The following is an 18,778-nucleotide window of genomic DNA, read 5'->3' as shown; positions in this document are numbered from 1 at the left end:
TATTCTAAATTCTTATTAACTAATATAATAAATAATTAATATAGTTTGGTTTTCGTTTGTCCTTAATAATTCTATTATATTATCTGCATTATCATAAGGTCAACTGGTGGACAGACTGCCCTATGGAATTAAGTCCGCTATTTGTAGTTTTTCGAAACAATAATAATGATTAAATAAATAAATAAAATTAATTTGGTTTCGGTTTTTCCTATAAAGTAGACATTTATGAAGTTTTATTTAAAAGCGTCATAATGTTTATTTTCTAAATTTGCTTTTATATCGGAAATAGTTTCTTCTAGTTCGAAGATATCAAAACTTCTATTTAAATAGTTTCATAAGTTGTGTGCATTAAATTATGAAGCTACGGAAAATCATTTTATTTCATTTAAAAAACCATAATTCATTTAAAATATGTGAAGAAATGGTATATTACATATGAAATACCATAAAATATTAAATATTTAAGCTAAATCATCAATTTAACCTTTCATAATACCTTACCTGGGTGTCCCGTTACGACCCATGAAAACCTACAAAACTATGTAAATTGTCATTTATTACCTTAGTTTTGTAGTTTTGTGAAATAAAAATAGACTTACGACCTAAGTAACTTGCCTAGGACGAATATTTGAGGGGCGTAAAGGTCTTTTTATTGTAATTTTGAGGGCGTAAAGGAAATCTATCTCAGTAAATACAGCTCTAGTCCAGTTTTTCAATACCTCTTCGGAAAATGCTGTGAATTCTAAGCACTTTCTTCATAAGTCATAATTTAATAGCTCAAAAAACAAAAAAGTTATCGTCGACTAAAAAAATAAAAAAACGTTTCTTGCTTCTCCTGAAAAGTCGTACTTTGTCCTTTACGACCTTTGAGCCCAGAGGTATCGATATTACTCTTTATTGCACAGAATACTGGAATTCGCTGCCTGCTGGTATCTTTCCTGAACACTATAATCCGGGCCTTTTCAAAAGCGAATGGGCACTTACAGGGCAGATATGTATCATATCATCATAGACTGCAGTCAAATACCTGCCTTGTCTTGCATAAAAAAAACTATCTGCGGGCACGGCCAGTATGTCCGCCAAGACGATATAAGTACTTATCCTGACTTTCTAGATCCATGCAGCTCTCATGAAGCTTTGACATGGTTAAAAATATTCCTTAAATTCTTTACTGTCCATCATCCATGTACAGTCGGCTCGCTATTCATATTTGTTGCAAAACATCACCTATTTATTCATAAGATATCCCAGCTTATGTTAGGCATCTTGTCACCCCGCTAATCGTTGATTAGTCCCGTTCGACAGGTGACAGTGCGCGTTAATAAGATGGCCTTACGGGTAAGCTCGTGTCTAAATTCGCCGTGTATTTGGCGCGTGTCCAGATAATTTGATCTATAAAAATTTCTGGGAACATAAAAATGAGGCATGCAACGTACACCGTGTGAGTAGAGTAGTTTAATTTCATAGAAAATCTTTACAGTTAAGTAGTTACGGACAACAAAGGGCACAAACATAGATGCATACCTTCTTAGGGGCTGAAAATGCTGAAGTCTAGCTAATATTTCAATTTGAATAATGAATTGGACCATAAGTAGGTCTTATTTTAGGGTTTTTTTATGAAATTATGAAGCTCAAAAGTCGATTCATGCCTTTAATTTGATGTTTACACCTATCATTGTAATCTTTAGGGTCAGGGGAAATAACTCTATCAAACTTATACTTTAGAAAAAGGCTAAAGTATAAGTTTGATAGAGTTATTTCTTAATTTATCCATCGTGGTAAAGATTAGCCATTAATAACCAGCTTACAGTAACAAACAACTCTTCCATAAATACATCAACTCGTAACCACATAAAACCATTACAACAATATCCTCTCCATTCAATAAAAAATAATCAAATATTTTTTCAACTGTTTAAATAAGACATCGTCAAACAAATCCAAATGACATTGAACTCGCGAAACAAACGTTGAGTTTTCATCTAATAATGCCGCTATACGTAAATTAAAGTAAAATATGAGCACACCCAGTGGATACGAGCTAATATCTAGTGTGTTACGCCAACGCGTGTGAAAAAAGATGGCATCATGCGAAAATAACGCTTCATTCATGAGCAAAGTTTAACTAAGATACGTTACGCGCGCGTAACTTATGTAGTATGCGTAAGGTTTTGGACGAGTGCCTTCGATTTGGTTTGTTTGTAAACATTGGAGGCTTTTTCAGACGGTAATATTTCAGAGGGAACTTTTTTGCTCGATTAAGTCTTTAGTACCAACTCTGAAGGTTTTTCTTTCAGGAAATCTGTAGATACTTCTCATTGTAAGTAATAAAAGCATCTATTTTTTTGACTATGATATGACAAGTTAATTGCATTTGTTAGTCTTCTTCTTCTTTAATAATGGCAATCAAATCTCTGGGGTTCATTTGTGCGAATGTCACGTTGAATATTGATTTAAGTACTTGTACAAGAAGAACATAGGTGTTTTGGTTCTATTGTTTTTTGGATTCCGTGAAAGCAATATTCCCGTAAGCAGGTTTCAAGACGCCCATCGGGTCACTTCATTTGTTCAGTTATTGTTTCGTTTGGATACCTACTTCAAATTAAACTGTATCAAAGAGTAGAGACATCGTTAAAATTTCAGAACTACAGCGAGGTGGTTCAATTAAAAGCTTTATTTGTTTCGTACGCCGCGCCGGAGCGTGAAATTGTTTATGAATATTCATCGCTCAATATCGAACATTGATATTCATTGAATGCAGAAAATTGTTAGTTTTGTAAATCAATCCTCGCTTTTATTAAAACTCTACTTTTGTATTCTCTCGTATCAAAAATTACAATAAGAGCAAAATGTTGACGAAGTAAAATACCTACTGTCAAAAGTTTTCTCACGTGATGTCTATAAAATCAACCATATCAATACTATCACTATTGGAATACTTAAGAAGGGATTCCTTCCTACCTAAATGTATCAATTTTCACTCTTCAAGTAAACATTTGGCATAACGAAATATGAATTTATAAAACCTTTTCGGTAAGAGTCGATTTAATGAGCACATTAAAAACTAATCTTGATTATTGAGTATCAATTTCAAAAATAAAACAAAGACGATCTCAAAAACGACTCCACAAAAGCGTGTAACGTCTCCAAACAATCGCCTCCAGCTAGTTCATGGTTCCATTGTGCATAAGTGCGGCCACTGCGCACGGCCCGCGTGACGTCACGCCGGATCGGGTTACGCCGCCCGCCCAAACGCGCCGTTCTCGGCACGCACTTTCACTGAATGTGACCTTGCCTTTGACTCCATGTTTAGGACAACTTATGGACGGTTGCGCGGGAGTTTAGGGCAACGTAGGGCTGGTTGCGTAGGGAAGGTAGGGCTTAGGGCAAAGACTTTAGTGTTGGCTTTTAGTTTCGTAAGTCGAATGGATGAATACTGAGTGTGTCCGAAGATGAGAGATATTTAAGTGATTTTATTTAATTAATTATACATATAAACATTAAAATAAACTTTTCAAGATAAGCCATGATAGCTGATGTTAAAGTTTTGTTAATGAATTTTGGGCGTTTAACAATTAAAATAAAAAAAATCAAAGTTGTTATTGGATATTACAACTGAAAATAATTTTGTAAATGCAATTTAACTGACTCTATCACTAAGTTACCAAAATATTTTTTACTCTACATTTATTATTTTGATGGCCCTCTATGAAATTTGTTTGATGGGTGTCCCCAACAATTTGAAGTCTTTAGACTTTCTTGAAACGCTTACGTACGTGCACTATAAGGCGGGCAGTCAGTGCAAATGTCGATGACTCCAGTCGTGACGAGGATGTGACGAGGCCAATTTATTTTCAGTAAGAATACTCGGCTGGGTTGCACCATCTTACTTTAACTTTGACAAACGTCAAAAATCTGTCAAACTCCATACAAAACACACCGGTTATCGTGATAGTTACTGTTAAAGCAAGGTAGTACAACTCAGCCTTAGCGACGCGGTTGGAAACATTGAAAAGTTTCGCACATACAGTTTATTTTGACTAAAAATATATTGAAGAGGCGATTTAACGATGTCACAGATTAAAAGTTGAGAATTAATTTTGCTCTAAAAATCTAAGAGGTACAAATAAATAATTTGCTCTGAAAATAAAAGAACTATCAATAAATCAAACGTTATTTTTGGCAATTTAAAATGAGACGAAAAATATTCTTTCTAGTTATTTCTTCATCATCATCATCATTTCAGCCACGGGACGTCCACTGCTGAACATAGGCCTCCCCCAATGACTTCCACATCGCACGGTTGGTAGCGGCCTGCATCCAGCGCCTTCCTGCTACCTTTATCAGGTCGTCGGTCCACCTTGTGGGTGGACGTCCCACGCTGCGTTATTAGTTATTTCTTAACAAGTTAAACTTTGGTGTGTTGTCTGAACTCTGAAACCAGAACAATTATGAGTACAAGCGAGTTATTCCTGGTTCCGATGAGATCGCGCCGACGTCACGGCGGTTAAAGTCTGCTAATCATTCTGTTTTCCCCTGGCAGTCATCCCATTGTACGCCGGGAATCCAGGATATGCCCGTCGTAAGCTATCCGGTGTTAGAATGTTAGAATGTCCGAAAGAAATCGGATGTTATAAATTACAGACAATGTTACCTACTCCAAAATCCGAGATCGAAGTGGTTTGCAACAAACAAATCTGAAAGAATTAAAATATTTTTATTATTGTGAAGTAAAAATCATTAATATAAATATGAGTCACTTTGGTAATCTTTTTAAAATAAATAATTACTTTTCGGGTCATCATTACGTTTTGAACATGGTTTTATTAGTCCAAGATTTTGAACTGAATCTGGAAAACAAACGTGGCTTTTTAACAATTCTGTAAGATGATAAACTTGTTAGCTAATTCAGAAGGATAATTCCATTTGTTTAATATGATGAAGTAGCGTAGATAGATGATATTAATACGTCAGTGGGACGTAACCTACCTTTGGAGTACCATATATTAGAAAGCCACTTGACATATTTCTAAACTTATATTAAACCGCATCTATAAATATGCCAATACAGAGTGCGCCAGTTTTGCTAAATAAAAAAGTTTTGGGTCACATACCATAGTTTCAAGGACTCGCTTTGAAGAAAGTATGTCATGGTAATTAGATTTTTCAGCATTTTCCCCGTGACTTGGTATTTGAGGAATTCATTTTGCTATAAGGAAATGTTAGTATCAAGCTTGGTGCGGAATAAATGTTTAAAAAAAGTTTAAACAAATAAAAAAAAAGATCCACACAAGATAGATTAGGTTCTGCATTCAAATATTAAACAATCACATTATATTAAATAATATAATCCTGAAATTCTAAAGACTTCTATGTGAATATTTCGTTTTTAAATAATTATACAAATATCTATCGTAAAGTAACATCAACGATTTTTAAAACATCCAGATAGACCTCTACGTATATTTTTTAATAATTATTCTATTTGGGTCATTCCACAAAAATATGTCAACTCTTAGTCCGTGCCACATTTCACATGAAATAATTGTTAATATTTTATTCCAAAATTGTTAAATAACAGCTCGCAATGTGCTTTATTCATCACCCATTTGTATTTTTTGAAACTATTTTTAAAACATCTTAAATTCCTTTTAAATGACCCAAAGCGTCATTCCCTAGGCATGTCCGTACTCCAAAAGTTTGTGTTTTGGAACCCATATTTATAAAAACATCAACTATATCCTTTGTTTTAATTAACGAATAATCAATTTAAATGTATATTACACCAAATTCTATTAATATTTTGCGGTTTCAATAAACAATAATTTGATTTTCTTTAGTTGAAAAAGAGTCCACAGCTTTTAGCGTCATTCCCTCGCCACGCACTGATTTTATAATTTTGCGCTTTAATTTGTATTTAAGAGTGAATGACATTTAGTTGAGTTTAAAGTACGATACGAAGTTATCCTAAGACCATACTGGCTTTGCAGTAGCCGTTTTTTGAATTAGTGCAAACGTGGCAGTTGTTGCGGAAACATGTGTTGATCCAGGCACTTCGTCAGTCCCTAGTTGAGTAGCTTTATTGATTACAATAGGAAATTGTATATAATTTAATAGTATTTACGTGTGGTTTTTCGGCTATTTTCGGTACATCGTATTAAGTATCTTATAATATAAAGTTAATCTGCATTTGTGTTAAGTTTTACTCCAAATCGTCAGTCCCTAGACCGTCAGGCCCTAGCTTTAAACGGCGCTTGGGACTAAATTAATAGTTAGGGAATGACGTTTTTTATATAGTGATAATAACAAAACAACTACATTAAGTATATTAACTTATTTATAAATGTTAAGGTTATAAGTTTTATACTTTATTAGAAGTCATATAGGAGTAATGTAGTATGAAAAAATTGAAAATTATAATTTCTCCTAAAATAAAGCATAAAGTGACTGGCCCTTTTAGACATAACATAATTAATTAATAAACTATAATTTACACTAATAAAGTATTCAAAAGTATCTTAAAAAAGTTACGGACAAAATGACGTCGAAAATATACAGATTTTTATGGAATGACCCATTTACGTACCTACTACTCAGTATGTAACATTCAGGATCACTCGGTTGTCAAAAATCAATTTGAATGTAGAACTGAAACCAACTAAACAGGATATCATAAAGTTATTCCTTAATCCATATTGCATGAGGTAGTATTAGGGACTCCTGTCTTACCAGTTTTAAACCCACCTACACACGTCTGGAAATTAGTCAAAAATTACAAATCCTTAATTATCAAAGTCCACACTTGTTCGTTTTTTCACAAGAGGTCGATGACTCACTTGTTATATCACATCTGATCAGCTATAGCACTATTTTCAGCCTCACCGCTAATCCAATGTCAAGTTTCTTCGCGAAAATTTCAATATTTTTGCATATTTACGCGATGATTTACAGATTTATATTGTGCGCTTACATCACACGATCTAAAAATACGGTTACTATGAACGGACGGTGTAGAGCGCTTCAAGAGTAGAGTGGATTTTCCCCTTCATTAAACGCCAATTAGGCAACGTTACAATTAATTTAGGATCAACTATTAGTTTATCTATAATCTAATAAAGTTGTCACCGTCCAAACCAATTGTAGTGATATTGAAGAAAGGAGATATTTGAATAATGAAACTGATGCACAATATTGCTAAATTAATTTCACTCAAAGCTTATGTCTACTAATTAATTTCGATGAGATTATTGATAGAAACATCGAACCTCCTAATCTTGATCCAATTTGAACTCGAGCTATGCTATAGGCACTAAATCAAGCACGATGTATTAGGTGATTAGGAACATTTGATTAAAGTATGTCAATGTTTGAGTTGGACAGCATAACGAGTTTAACCCACACTCGTCCAAACCGACTCGTAAATCCGCAGCAGTTCAACCTTCCCCCGTAAACAACGGAAACCAATCAGTTGATAAATCACAGTTATTGTCTTAGCCATAAAATACCCGCAACAGCTTAACCTTGGACACGATCAACTGGGACATAAACATAATGTTGTCTGGCCACACAGCCAAGCGCAATTCTAAATGTGGACACAAACCTTTGGCAACTATAACACTTTTATTTCAGTTGTTCAAATCTTGTCTCGGCGTTACACCGCTGCACCCTGCTCCCTGCAACCCTCCGAACTTTAGTCCCTAATCCATTCCAATTTCAAGTAAACAACCTGTGATTTTAGTGACGAAATGGGACTGTTGCTGTCCGTTATAATCTCCTACGCCGGGGTCAACGAAGCAATAGAAACCCTGAGGCACATACTGAGCGGAATCCTGCCGGACACCGACCCGGACTTCCAAGACCTCGTCGACCACTACTCCAGACTGCTCCAGAAGACCGCCAACCATTCCACAGCGGCCGACTGGACCGTCGGCTGCGGTCAAGGCTACCTCTGCTTAACTGAAGACGACGATGGAAAACTAAAATCGGTCGCTGTCAAGTACTACGATGGTCAACCCGATTCTACAGCCATATTATTCTCAACAAAAATTTCCAGTTTTGGACAGGACTCCGTTGAAGATAATAGCTCTCAATCGCAAGCGAACGGTGACTACAGGTCAGAAAGGTACTTACCGACATTACCGACAAAGACGAAAACAATTATAACGAACACATCCGATTCCTTCAGTGTCGGCTACAGAGACAGATCACCAACGTCTGTTACTACGTCTGTTGAAAATATTTCAGATCCCAATCGTATTTCGGCAAATTCTTTCGAGCGTGACGAAGGTGACCTCGAGAGAAACGAAGCCAAAGAGAAACTGACCTGGCATTACCGCCCTAAGAGCCCCACCCCACAAGCGCAAACACTGCCCGAAATACATTTCCAATCATTCGACGATGACCAAAAAGGAGTATACAGCGAAGATTTTTTAAGGTTAATATCCACCGATTTCCAACTGCTTCGTACTCACGTAGTGCCACTTGCACGATCAGTAGTTAAGTGATAGTTACCATCCATCATCAACGGTCATGAGAATCCATTTATCACCAATGCACGAGTAGAAAGCTAATTCCGATATCGGATTCATTGATCACCTGTACTATAAACGACTCATGTATTGTAAATTTGTTTAAGATCACTTGACGGAATAAAGTTCCGACCGTTGCAACGAAGCGACCCGAGTGGCCGGCGCAGGAGTTTCAAAAAACGTCACTCTTCTTCGTCGAACTCTTCTAAAGAGTCGCGGGCGTCCCGCGAGGAAGAGCTAAAGCTGTTCACGTCACTCGAGGAAGCCGAGTTCGACAGTATGCGTAAAGATGACAACGTCAGTGGTTTTGGGAGTGCCCCTAATCTAGCCACGCGTTCTTATTCCAGAAGTCGCTCGCGAGAAAATTCCAGGGAGCGAAGAAATGAGACGTGGAGCACTGACGCGTCTGTGGACAGCGCGCCTGACGAAGACACCACAGACAAGAAGCCGAAAATGAAGGATCTGCCTAAACTCGACTCCTTCGAAGAAGAAAAAGATGTCAATCAAGAGAAAGAGGTAATTGAAGAAGAGGACTTAGACGATTTCTGGGGTAACTCAGGAGACTAGCGCTTGTACTAACGAGCACGAGCGCAGTGTTATGAAAGCTTCGAAATGAGCATGACTGAATTTGAAAACATTAAAATATGATTCCCTGTTTGCGTTTGTTTTCTTTATGAGCCCTGTAGCGATGAATTAACTTGGCACCTTCCTTGTACAGCGGGAATTTGGAACCTAAGACATACCGAGGCTTTAATAAGATTGGCTTGTAGTAGAATTCCATTGCAAAAAGTCCTTTATACAAAATTGGATCCTTTTTGTATTTTTGCAAGTTATTAGCGAGGTTGAAAACGAAGTCAAGGCTATTTGTATTTATAAACTGACCTATAAAGGTTTGACGATGGTAATCAATATTCTTTGATGGATCTACTATCCCTAAAGAGATTCTGTCACTAATAAGAGATACATGAAGACAGGTACAAGTTTATTAGTCAGAAATCATAACAGTTGCACAATCCAAAAATACGCCGACATGGTGTGAAGCGGGCCTCGACCCACTTCTGTCAGGCGACGCGCCGGCGCAATGCCACTGCAAAGGGATCACTTACCGATTTTATTATACAAAAACACAAGTTTATTGATACTGCCGCACCTTTGAACAATAATAAGCACTTAAACATAAAAAAATACGATTCCTTAATATCAACAAGTAATCAAAACTAAAGGATAAGTAGTATATTAAAGTTTTGATGGCTGACTCTACACAATTTGGCGATTTTATAGTCTGGTTTTAGTCGTTTACTGAGTCGATTCAACCTTTAATCAATAAGGTTATACGTAACTGGCGAAATATGCTTTTAGCGACATTGTCGTTTATTCAATTAGCTTATTAAGTTTCGGCTGGTGTGACTAAATTTTAAAATATTTACTCATTTTGCAGGAGCAAAATGAGGTTACTACTTAAAATTTCAGGTTACTACAATGTCGTAATAAAATATCTTAGACTCTTATGATAGTTTATAGTTCCGACCTACTAGTTTATAGTTATGAATAGTCTTAATCAGCCTTAACCTTAAACACGTAGGTAGTATACCTTTGCTATTAATTGAAATATAATAATCTCCGACTTTATTCTACATAATAATATGAACAACTCAGTAAATGATCGCATGCGGTTAAAAAGTCAACCACATCCGTCTTAGTTTCCATAAAGGTACCTTTAGTCTAAAACCAGTTAAACTTCTAAACAAAGGCCCAACCACAAAGTTACTGAACTGCACGGTCTAGTTCACGGAGAGAACTAACTTCAAATGGGCATAAAACATAAAAACATGGGACTTCTGAAAACTAATTACAATTCCACTGTAATTAGTTAGACCCAAAATAAATAATATACTTTGTTTTAATACATCAGCAGCCCTAGGATGCGCGCCATGATACAAACTTGACGATGATTTTAGACGACAAAATAATGTTGGGATTATCGCGTAAAATCTATAAAAGCTTATCACGGAGCGCATCATAGGGCACGTCGTGGCTGTAAGTGGTTTTTTACTAATTCTTGAATGGATTTTAAGTCTCCTCTAATTTTTTTAAAACACAAACATACCTAGACTTTAGCTTGCAAAACGAACATAGCTGGCATTCGTTCGCAGATGCGAAGAGAGTAGGTACATTTTTAATTTCGTGCCATAGAAAAAGAAACGATAAAAAACGAGCACAGATTCAATCAAATGTTATTTAGCAAAACCTATTAAAAAGACGAGGAAACGGTGTGCCATATTATGAGTAAGTACTTAGGGAGACTTCATCTTCCAAAATTAATAACTTAATCGCGTAGTTGATTAATCATGGCAGAGACGAACAGCTCTAGCAAGTAGCCAAATTAAGCCACGATATTTCAATCTGTCATCGTGACGTGTGTGATGAAATCGTCTGACACTAGGCGGCTGAAGACAAACGGGTTTCATAATAGAGAATAACATACGAAGAATTTAGAATGGCTAATAGAATTTATAGCAGATCTGCTGCAAGAATAGTGTTTGAATGAGTAGGCTCGTATGGTAATAGAGCGGTACGAAAAGGGCTTATGTGACGTACTAAATGACGTAACAGAGACGTCCATGACTCAAGCAAATGTGAAGTCTCGCTGACGTTTGACATTCCAAAAACACACCCACCACCCCATGCTGCTCCACTAACGAGGAACTTACTAGTAAAGCGCTACATAAAATGTACCTGAAAATTATGAAATAAACGAAAATTTATTTATTATCTCTTATAATATTAATCTGACATTTCTATGCCATAATTATGGCAAACTATAATGGACATTTGTAATAGTTTAAGACCACCACTGTACCATATTTCAAGAAATAAATCATTTGAATTTGACGTTACGGAAACCTTAAATACTTTTACTACAACTTTCAAAATTATTAAAATGGATTTTCTGTTAATATAACTTGATTTGATTCTATATTTTCAGGAAACTGATTTGAGTATAAATTTTATTGTTTCTTTTTGTAAATATTTTTTCTGTGTTCTGTAGGCCTAAGATGCGCGCTGCGATAAGCGATTATCACGCCATTTTATCGGTTTTGCCCATACATTTTGACGTCGATAAAAGTTATCACGGCGCGCATCTTAGGCCTACTGGACTCAAATGGAACCACCCCATAAAATTTGACGCATAAAATATCTCAAATATCTATACTTATAATAAATCTGTAGAGAGGTCAATTCTGTACATTAAATATATTTTCAAAATAACTATCAGGGGGTGATTAGTGATCGATACTGATGCCATAAATGCAATCAGTAAAATCTGTCTGTATGTTTCTTATAGAAACAAAAAACTACTCGACGGATTTTAACGAAACTTGGTACAATTATTCTTCATACTCCTAGGCAGGTCATAGTTTACTTAGGAATTCCCACGGGAACGGGAATTAGCGGGAAAATCCTTTTGTATGAAAAATCTAAACCGCTCAAGTTAGACGCTTGAAATTTGGCAACTTAAAGCTTAGTGACAACAGGATATTGCAAAATTCCCACGGGAATGGGAGTTAGCGGAAAAAAACATTTGTATGAAAAAACCTAAACCGCGTAAGATAGATGAAGGGGGTAAAACGGGATCCACGCGTACGAAGTCGCGGGCGACCGCTAGTACCTAATAAAGCCTGTAAATTCCAGCAACGCCTCAGCCACCTCGAAAGCAGGGACCTCTCCATCCTATGGCTCCGCGTAGACAGCGATGACCACCCCCGCGTCTACGCCTGCCTCTATAGGTCCCATAGCGGTGATGCCGAAACTGACCGACTCATTGAGCACGTCCAAATGGCTGCAGAATCAGTGCAGCAGCAGATCCCCTCTGCAGAGATCGTGATACTTGGCGATTTCAACGCCCATCACACCGAATGGCTTGGATCGAGCAAAACCGATCATGCAGGGAGATCTGTTCACGACTTCGCCTTCGCATATGGCTTGACAAACTGGTTACTACGCCCACGCGAATCCCAGATGTAGAGAGCCAAGAACCTTCACTGTTGGACCTTCTGCTGACTTCCCATCCGGATGGCTATCAGCTATCCGTTGGCGCCCCTCTGGGCTCCTCGGACCATTGCCTTATCCGGAGTACGGTGCCACTCACGTGCTCGCCGCGACCACGAGTTGCATGCAGTCGCCGCGTGTGGCACTACAGGTCAGCAGACTGGGATGAGATGCGGTCCTTCTTCGCATCTTACCCCTGGAGGCAGGTTTGCTTCACGCAGGATGATCCCAGCGTCGTTGCTGATCTTGTTGCTGATGTGGTGCTGCAGGGTATGGAACTCTTCATACCGTCTTCTGTTGTTCCCATTGGTGGCAAATCTCAGCCTTGGTTTAGTCAATCCTGCAAAAAGGTTTTACGCCGGAAGCAGGAATCCTACCAAGCCTGGGCAAATGCAGCGAGGCTACGGGATGAAAACACCAGCGCATTAAAAAAGGAGTTTAACTTTGCCTCTAGGTCTTTCAAAAGAGTCATTGCAAGGGCGAAGTCGGAGCACATTGGTAGAATTGGTGGGAAGCTAGAGCGTCTTCCTTCTGGAACTCGTCCGTTCTGGTCTCTTGCCAAAGCTATCCAAGGAAATTTCTGCACGCCATCATTTCCACCCCTGCACATGGGAAACGGTTCGTTGGCCCACGATGCAAAGGAGAAAGCCGATCTTCTGGGCAAACTCTTTGCGTCCAACTCGACACTGGATGACGGGGGACATGAGCCACCGATTATACCAAGGTGTGAGAGCTGTATGCCGGATATCCGGTTCCACCAAAGCTCAGTACGCCTGGCTCTATTTTCCCTAGATATCCATAAGTCGAGTGGGCCCGATGGAATCCCTCCTATCGTGCTGAGGACGTGCGCTCCAGAGTTAGCACCGGTTTTAACGCGCCTTTTTCGGCTCTCCTACCTCTCTGGCATAGTCCCGACCTCATGGAGGACAGCTTTGGTGCACCCGATCCCTAAAAAAGGTGACCGTTCAAATCCGTCCAACTATAGGCCGATAGCAATCACCTCCCTGTTCTCGAAGATAATGGAATCCATTATCAACAGCCAGCTCCTTCGGTACCTAGAGGCCCACCAGTTGCTAAGTGACCGACAGTACGGTTTCCGTGGAGGTCGCTCGGCTGGTGATCTTCTGGTCTACTTGACACATTGTTGGGCACAGGCGATCGAGACTAAGGGGGAAGCATTGGCGGTCAGTTTGGACATGGCGAAGGCCTTCGATCGGGTTTGGCACAAAGCGCTTCTTTCGAAGCTCCCTTCCTATGGGCTTCCCGAGAAATTATGCGGATGGGTCGCCAGCTTTTTAGCAGACAGAAGCATTAAGGTCGTTGTCGACAGCAAATGCTCAGACTCTATGTCTGTGAATGCTGGTGTCCCCCAAGGCTGTGTGCTATCGCCTACGCTCTTCCTTCTGCATATCAATGATATGCTGCAAATTAGCGGCATTCATTGCTATGCGGACGACAGCACGGTTGATGCCGCTTATACCGGCCGCGCAAATATCTCTCGGGAGGACGTCATTGAGAGCCGTAACAAACTTGTGTCCGAAATTGAAACCTCCTTGAAGGAGGTCTCAGACTGGGGTCGACGCAATTTGGTCCAATTTAACCCTACAAAGACACAAGTTTGCGCGTTCACCGCCAAAAAGTTGCCGTTTGTCGTATCCCGCTGTTTCGAGAGCACTCCCCTAACTGCCTCAGCCAATATCGGAATCCTTGGTGTCGACATATCGAGCGAAGTCCAGTTCCGTGGTCATTTAGAGGGTAAGGCTAAATTAGCCTCGAAGAAGCTTGGTGTGCTCAATAGATCGAGACGGTATTTCACTCCAGCCCATCGTCTGCAACTTTACAAGGCGCAGGTTCGGCCTCATATGGAATACTGTTCTCATCTTTGGGCAGGTGCGCCCCAGTACCAGCTTCTCCCTCTGGACCGCATTGAACGGAGAGCAGCTCGAATCGTTGACTGCCAGGACATTTCGGATCGGCTTGACCCCTTGGCGCTGCGTAGAGATGTATCCTCACTGTGCATCTTCTATCGCATTTATCACGGGGAGTGCTCCGAAGAATTATCCGGACTTATTCCTGCCGCCACTTTTCGCCACCGATCTACCCGACAGCACTTCCACCCCCATCACTTAGATGGTTGGCAGTCCACAACAGTACGTTTCTCTAGAAACTTCCTGCCCCGTACAACCAAACTGTGGAATGGACTGTCGTCTGCGGTGTTTCCGGACGGATACGACCTGCAAGCTTTCAAGAGGAGAGCGTATCTTTACCTTAAAGGCCGGCAACGCACCTGTAACGCCCCTGGGTCTGCGGGTGTCTATGGGCGACGGTAATCACTTACCATCAGGTGATCCGTCTGCTCGTTTGCCTCCTATCACATAAAAAAAAAAAAAAAAAAAAAAATTCTGTAAATATTAATTAAATAAATACATACGAATGGACGTTTGATATGAGCTCTGTAGATTTACTTATTATGTATCGTGAAATAAATGGAAATACATATATGAAACAATAAAACTGTTAGTAACACGTTTCATAGACGCAATTTACGGTTATGCAAATAATACATCATGTTGTTCTTAATACATAAATTGAGCTACCTGACAACAAAGTATAATTTATTACAGTAATAACTGATATCCATATGTATGATGAATGCGTTGATGGTCAACAACTATAATTAAGGTTTACGAGGCTATTTCTTAATTTAGTATTGAATATTAGAACCATAATACGAGGAGACACTTACCTGTCATGAACTATACATGAACTATATTAGATATAACAGGAAATTTTCAGGAAAACTATTACTAGTAAATTCATAGATTCAGAGTCACTAAAATTCATACATTCTAACATTTTCACATTATTTAAAACAAAAAAACCTTAGTCGTGACTTGTAGGTACATGTACAATCAGGAAAAATAAATTTCAATTTAGTAGGCTGTAGGAGGTACAGTGTGCCACAGTTCCAGCTACCCATTTCAGATTTTTTTCTCGCTCTAATCAAATGGCTATTCTTTACGATAGATCGAGACGACATGACCGGAAATGGGTAGCTGGAAGTGGGGCCCATAGTACCTATACTCCACTGTGTTGTCTAAGGAAAGAAGGGTAAACCCCTTGGCCTTCCCATAAAGCTAGATTTCCGCCGAAATAATGTTTGTTCATGGTTTCCGCGATTTCGGATGACAACGTAAAGCTCAGCCTACACACACCACAAAACTACTTCACAAATAACTTTTTAAAACCATAGACAAGTTATTTTACCTGCCAGTAATAATAAGACCACATCCCCTTCCCCACAGATTAAATAGTCTACCACAATTTGTTTTCACAGACTAAAATAAATTCTTTGAAGGAATCACTAGGTACAGATTTCAAAGCTTCTTTGATTTCTATGTTCCTCTAATTTATGGCAGCAGGTTTCTTTTGTTTATCAGAAGAATCACGGATGAATGACATCGGCAAGGTCTCGGAAGGGCAGCTATTTCGGTCCTGGATATAAGCTGAATCAGTCATGATGTTCAGCTGTTTAGACAAATAGCGGAGCTGTATTTTTTACCGTTCAGACGCGTAAATTTTAAGGTTCATTGAAGACGTCTCCGAACTTTGGCTTTTATTTAGGTTCTTCTTTTTCTATTGGGGATTTTGTAATGGCTTAGTTTGCATTCGATTGTAGGATGCATATGCCTCTCTAGTAAAATAAATCATCGGGTTGTATTAATAAGAATATGGTTAAATCCAGCAGGAAGCAGTATCCAATCATGTATTATTCCTAAATAAGTTCATTCATAATGTAAAATCGCATGATGTTGTGGATGACCGAAAGATTTTTTTACACCATAACATCGATGTGAAATAAAATCTGTAATATTTTACACCGATCTTGCCGTTAATGTTTAGTGGTTTGGCAATTGAAAATAATTTATTGGAATTTATCAAAACAAACAAATAGTGCCGCTGAAAAAACAAATCACAATATTAACTACAAAAACGTGCTCCAAAGAAATAACATTAACTTTTCAACAGACATTCTTTCGATGCCAATATATTCGATTATTTAGACTTGCTGACAGCAGAAAATGCTACGTTTTTAAAGTTTTCGAGCGTTTAGTTAAAATATGTTTACGGATCTAGATGGAATTACCATTCCCCTTTCTATTCTATTTGTGCGGGCAACATTCGTCAAGGAGCTATAATTAGAAGCTGGAGGTGATGCCAACACTAAATCAATAGTCGTATTCTTGCTTGAAATTTCGTTTTTATAGGTAAAAAAATCCGGGTTGCTGTCCGGTTCTGAAGTTACGTATTCTTTGGTTATTATTTTTGGAGAGGTGCATTAATAGTAGCTTAGTACTGGTGATTTAATACCTATTTCTGGGGTCACAAAGTTATACTTTTAGATCAATATTTTCCAGATCTTGAACAAACAAAAGTATTAAAACATTGTAGGTACTGCCTACTTACAAATTATACCTCTAGAAATGTCGGCCCTTCGGTTTCTATCCAGCGTTAATAAAGTGGGTAGGGAATTTAAAATTCTAATTTAGAATCAGACTTATAGGTTTCTGAACGACGCGATGTCTCGAATTTGCTTGAATAATGTAAATGATTCACTTTGAAATATTTCAGTCGAAAAAATATGGTGATGCATAAGAAGTGAAACAAAATAGCTTTATGTAAGATGGTACTTTTGATGAAAGTAATTTAAAGAACGATAAACATAAATAAATAAATGATAACTACTTAATAAGCAAAAGGAAATGAAATTTTCGCTGAAATTCAGAATGATGCTTTGCTTTCGAAAAACATCAATGAAAGCTTGTAACAGATTCCGTTCTTCACACGTCTGTATCGATGGGAGATTCACAGGTGTTCGAAGCATTAGAATGTAAGCAAATTCTAAAAATATCTAATGAATGGGCCTGCGGCCGAGACCTTGCGCGTGCGAGGTCTCAAAACACCAGCGTCTAGCCTGTCTGTCATTATCCACTCAATGGGCAGGTCTTTTGCTTTTTCTATTTTCTTGTTGGCCAGCATTTGCAAATTATAGCCTGACCAGGAACATAAAAACCCTGGCATAGAGGCGCGTCAATTGCATTTGATAGTGCAACACTGAGTACAGTCGTACCTGTGTTAAATGAATAGGCTAACTTTATGTATCAGGATTTAGGATTACGGGCTAATTTGATATTTTCATAAATTAACGAAAAAATATTATTATAGGTAACGGTTTAAATAAATTAAATGAAACCATCAATCGAGCTAGTAGGATTTATTTTATTATTCATCAATAATCAAATTCAGAACTTGAATATTCAACTGCAATGTCTGCTCATGAACGCTTCAAAATCGGTACTTCTTTCCCAATTCCATAAAATTCAACACTTAGAAAGTGACAAAAAAAATTAAAATAGGTAGTTGAAACAAACCACAGCTAATTTTCATAATGGACTGTACTATACGATAAACATGTCAGTCAATTTGACAACCTTTGTCGGAAACATTATTCAATGAAAATATTGTCCGAACCCTTAGTATTTCTCTTCGACAAATACTTTAACACATTGTGAACCACTTTTCTTTCACGACTATAAAAAGATTTTAGCAATTTAATTCACAAAATCAATTGCGCACATTTAAAATAAAGTTTGTTTACACTTTGACAGCAATAGACTGACATGCAAGGTGACATGTCAATGAAGTTTTCAGTTACTGTTGCCATTAAAAGAAATTAGTACCATTAGTTTTCCGCAACATGGCGAGGGTTTTTATGTTCCTGGTCAGGCTATAAATAATTTATTTTTCTTTTTTCTGTTCTATTTTTAATCTGGAAGAATTTAGCCAGCATTTTTAAAATGATTCAACTTGCAATGTTAAATCTTGGTCGTTGGGTCATATGACATAATATCTTGCAAGCTGAATTAGACCGACTTCCTGACGACTGATTGAGCTGACACTTTGCATACACGTCATGTAATTCGGATGAAATTGCAACATACCTAATCAATTCATGGAGCTGGTGTGATGATGACCTGTCGGAAGGTCATCATAGGAACTCTGTAACAAAACGATGTAACCCTTTCGAGTTTGGGCTCGTTTGATTTGTCGCAACAAGTACTCTGGTTTTAGATGATATCCAGGGTCTGATCTAATAAATAAAACCTTGTTTTTAAAATGGTTTTTTTACGTTAATTTAA

General features: G+C 38.1%; 2 protein-coding genes across 7 annotated transcripts in view; both read left to right on the top strand.

Moving 5' to 3' along the window:
* The window catches only part of LOC135071259 (four and a half LIM domains protein 2), a 196,799-nt gene that overhangs the window by 137,862 nt on the left and 40,159 nt on the right, over positions 1–18,778 (top strand). The window lies entirely within an intron of this gene.
* Positions 7,617–9,185, top strand: LOC135071261 (uncharacterized). 4 transcript variants are annotated; one of them, XM_063965053.1, is made up of 3 exons: positions 7,912–8,113; positions 8,245–8,434; positions 8,636–9,185. In XM_063965053.1, exons 1-3 carry the CDS (start codon positions 8,005–8,007, stop codon positions 9,093–9,095), a joined length of 759 nt encoding a protein of 252 aa, XP_063821123.1. In that variant the 5' UTR covers positions 7,912–8,004; the 3' UTR covers positions 9,096–9,185. The 4 variants fall into 4 exon arrangements, with proteins under 4 accessions (XP_063821122.1, XP_063821121.1, XP_063821120.1 ...); XM_063965052.1 differs by lacking the exon at positions 8,245–8,434 and having other exon boundaries at positions 7,617–8,122; XM_063965051.1 differs by having other exon boundaries at positions 7,617–8,434; positions 8,876–9,185.

Source organism: Ostrinia nubilalis, chromosome 4 (genome assembly GCF_963855985.1).
Source record: "Ostrinia nubilalis chromosome 4, ilOstNubi1.1, whole genome shotgun sequence".
NCBI classification, from domain to species: domain Eukaryota; kingdom Metazoa; phylum Arthropoda; class Insecta; order Lepidoptera; family Crambidae; genus Ostrinia; species Ostrinia nubilalis.
The sequence above is the reverse complement of the archived record's forward strand: the minus strand, read 5'-3'. Positions and strand labels throughout refer to the sequence as shown.

Coding starts and splice junctions, on each gene's coding strand:
- LOC135071261 (XM_063965050.1), top strand. CDS start 7,746: ATGGGACTGTTGCTGTCCGTTATAATCTCCTACGCCGGGGTCAACGAA. Junction 8,435..8,635: donor TACAGCGAAGATTTTTTAAG/GTTAATATCCAC, acceptor AATTTGTTTAAG/ATCACTTGACGGAATAAAGT.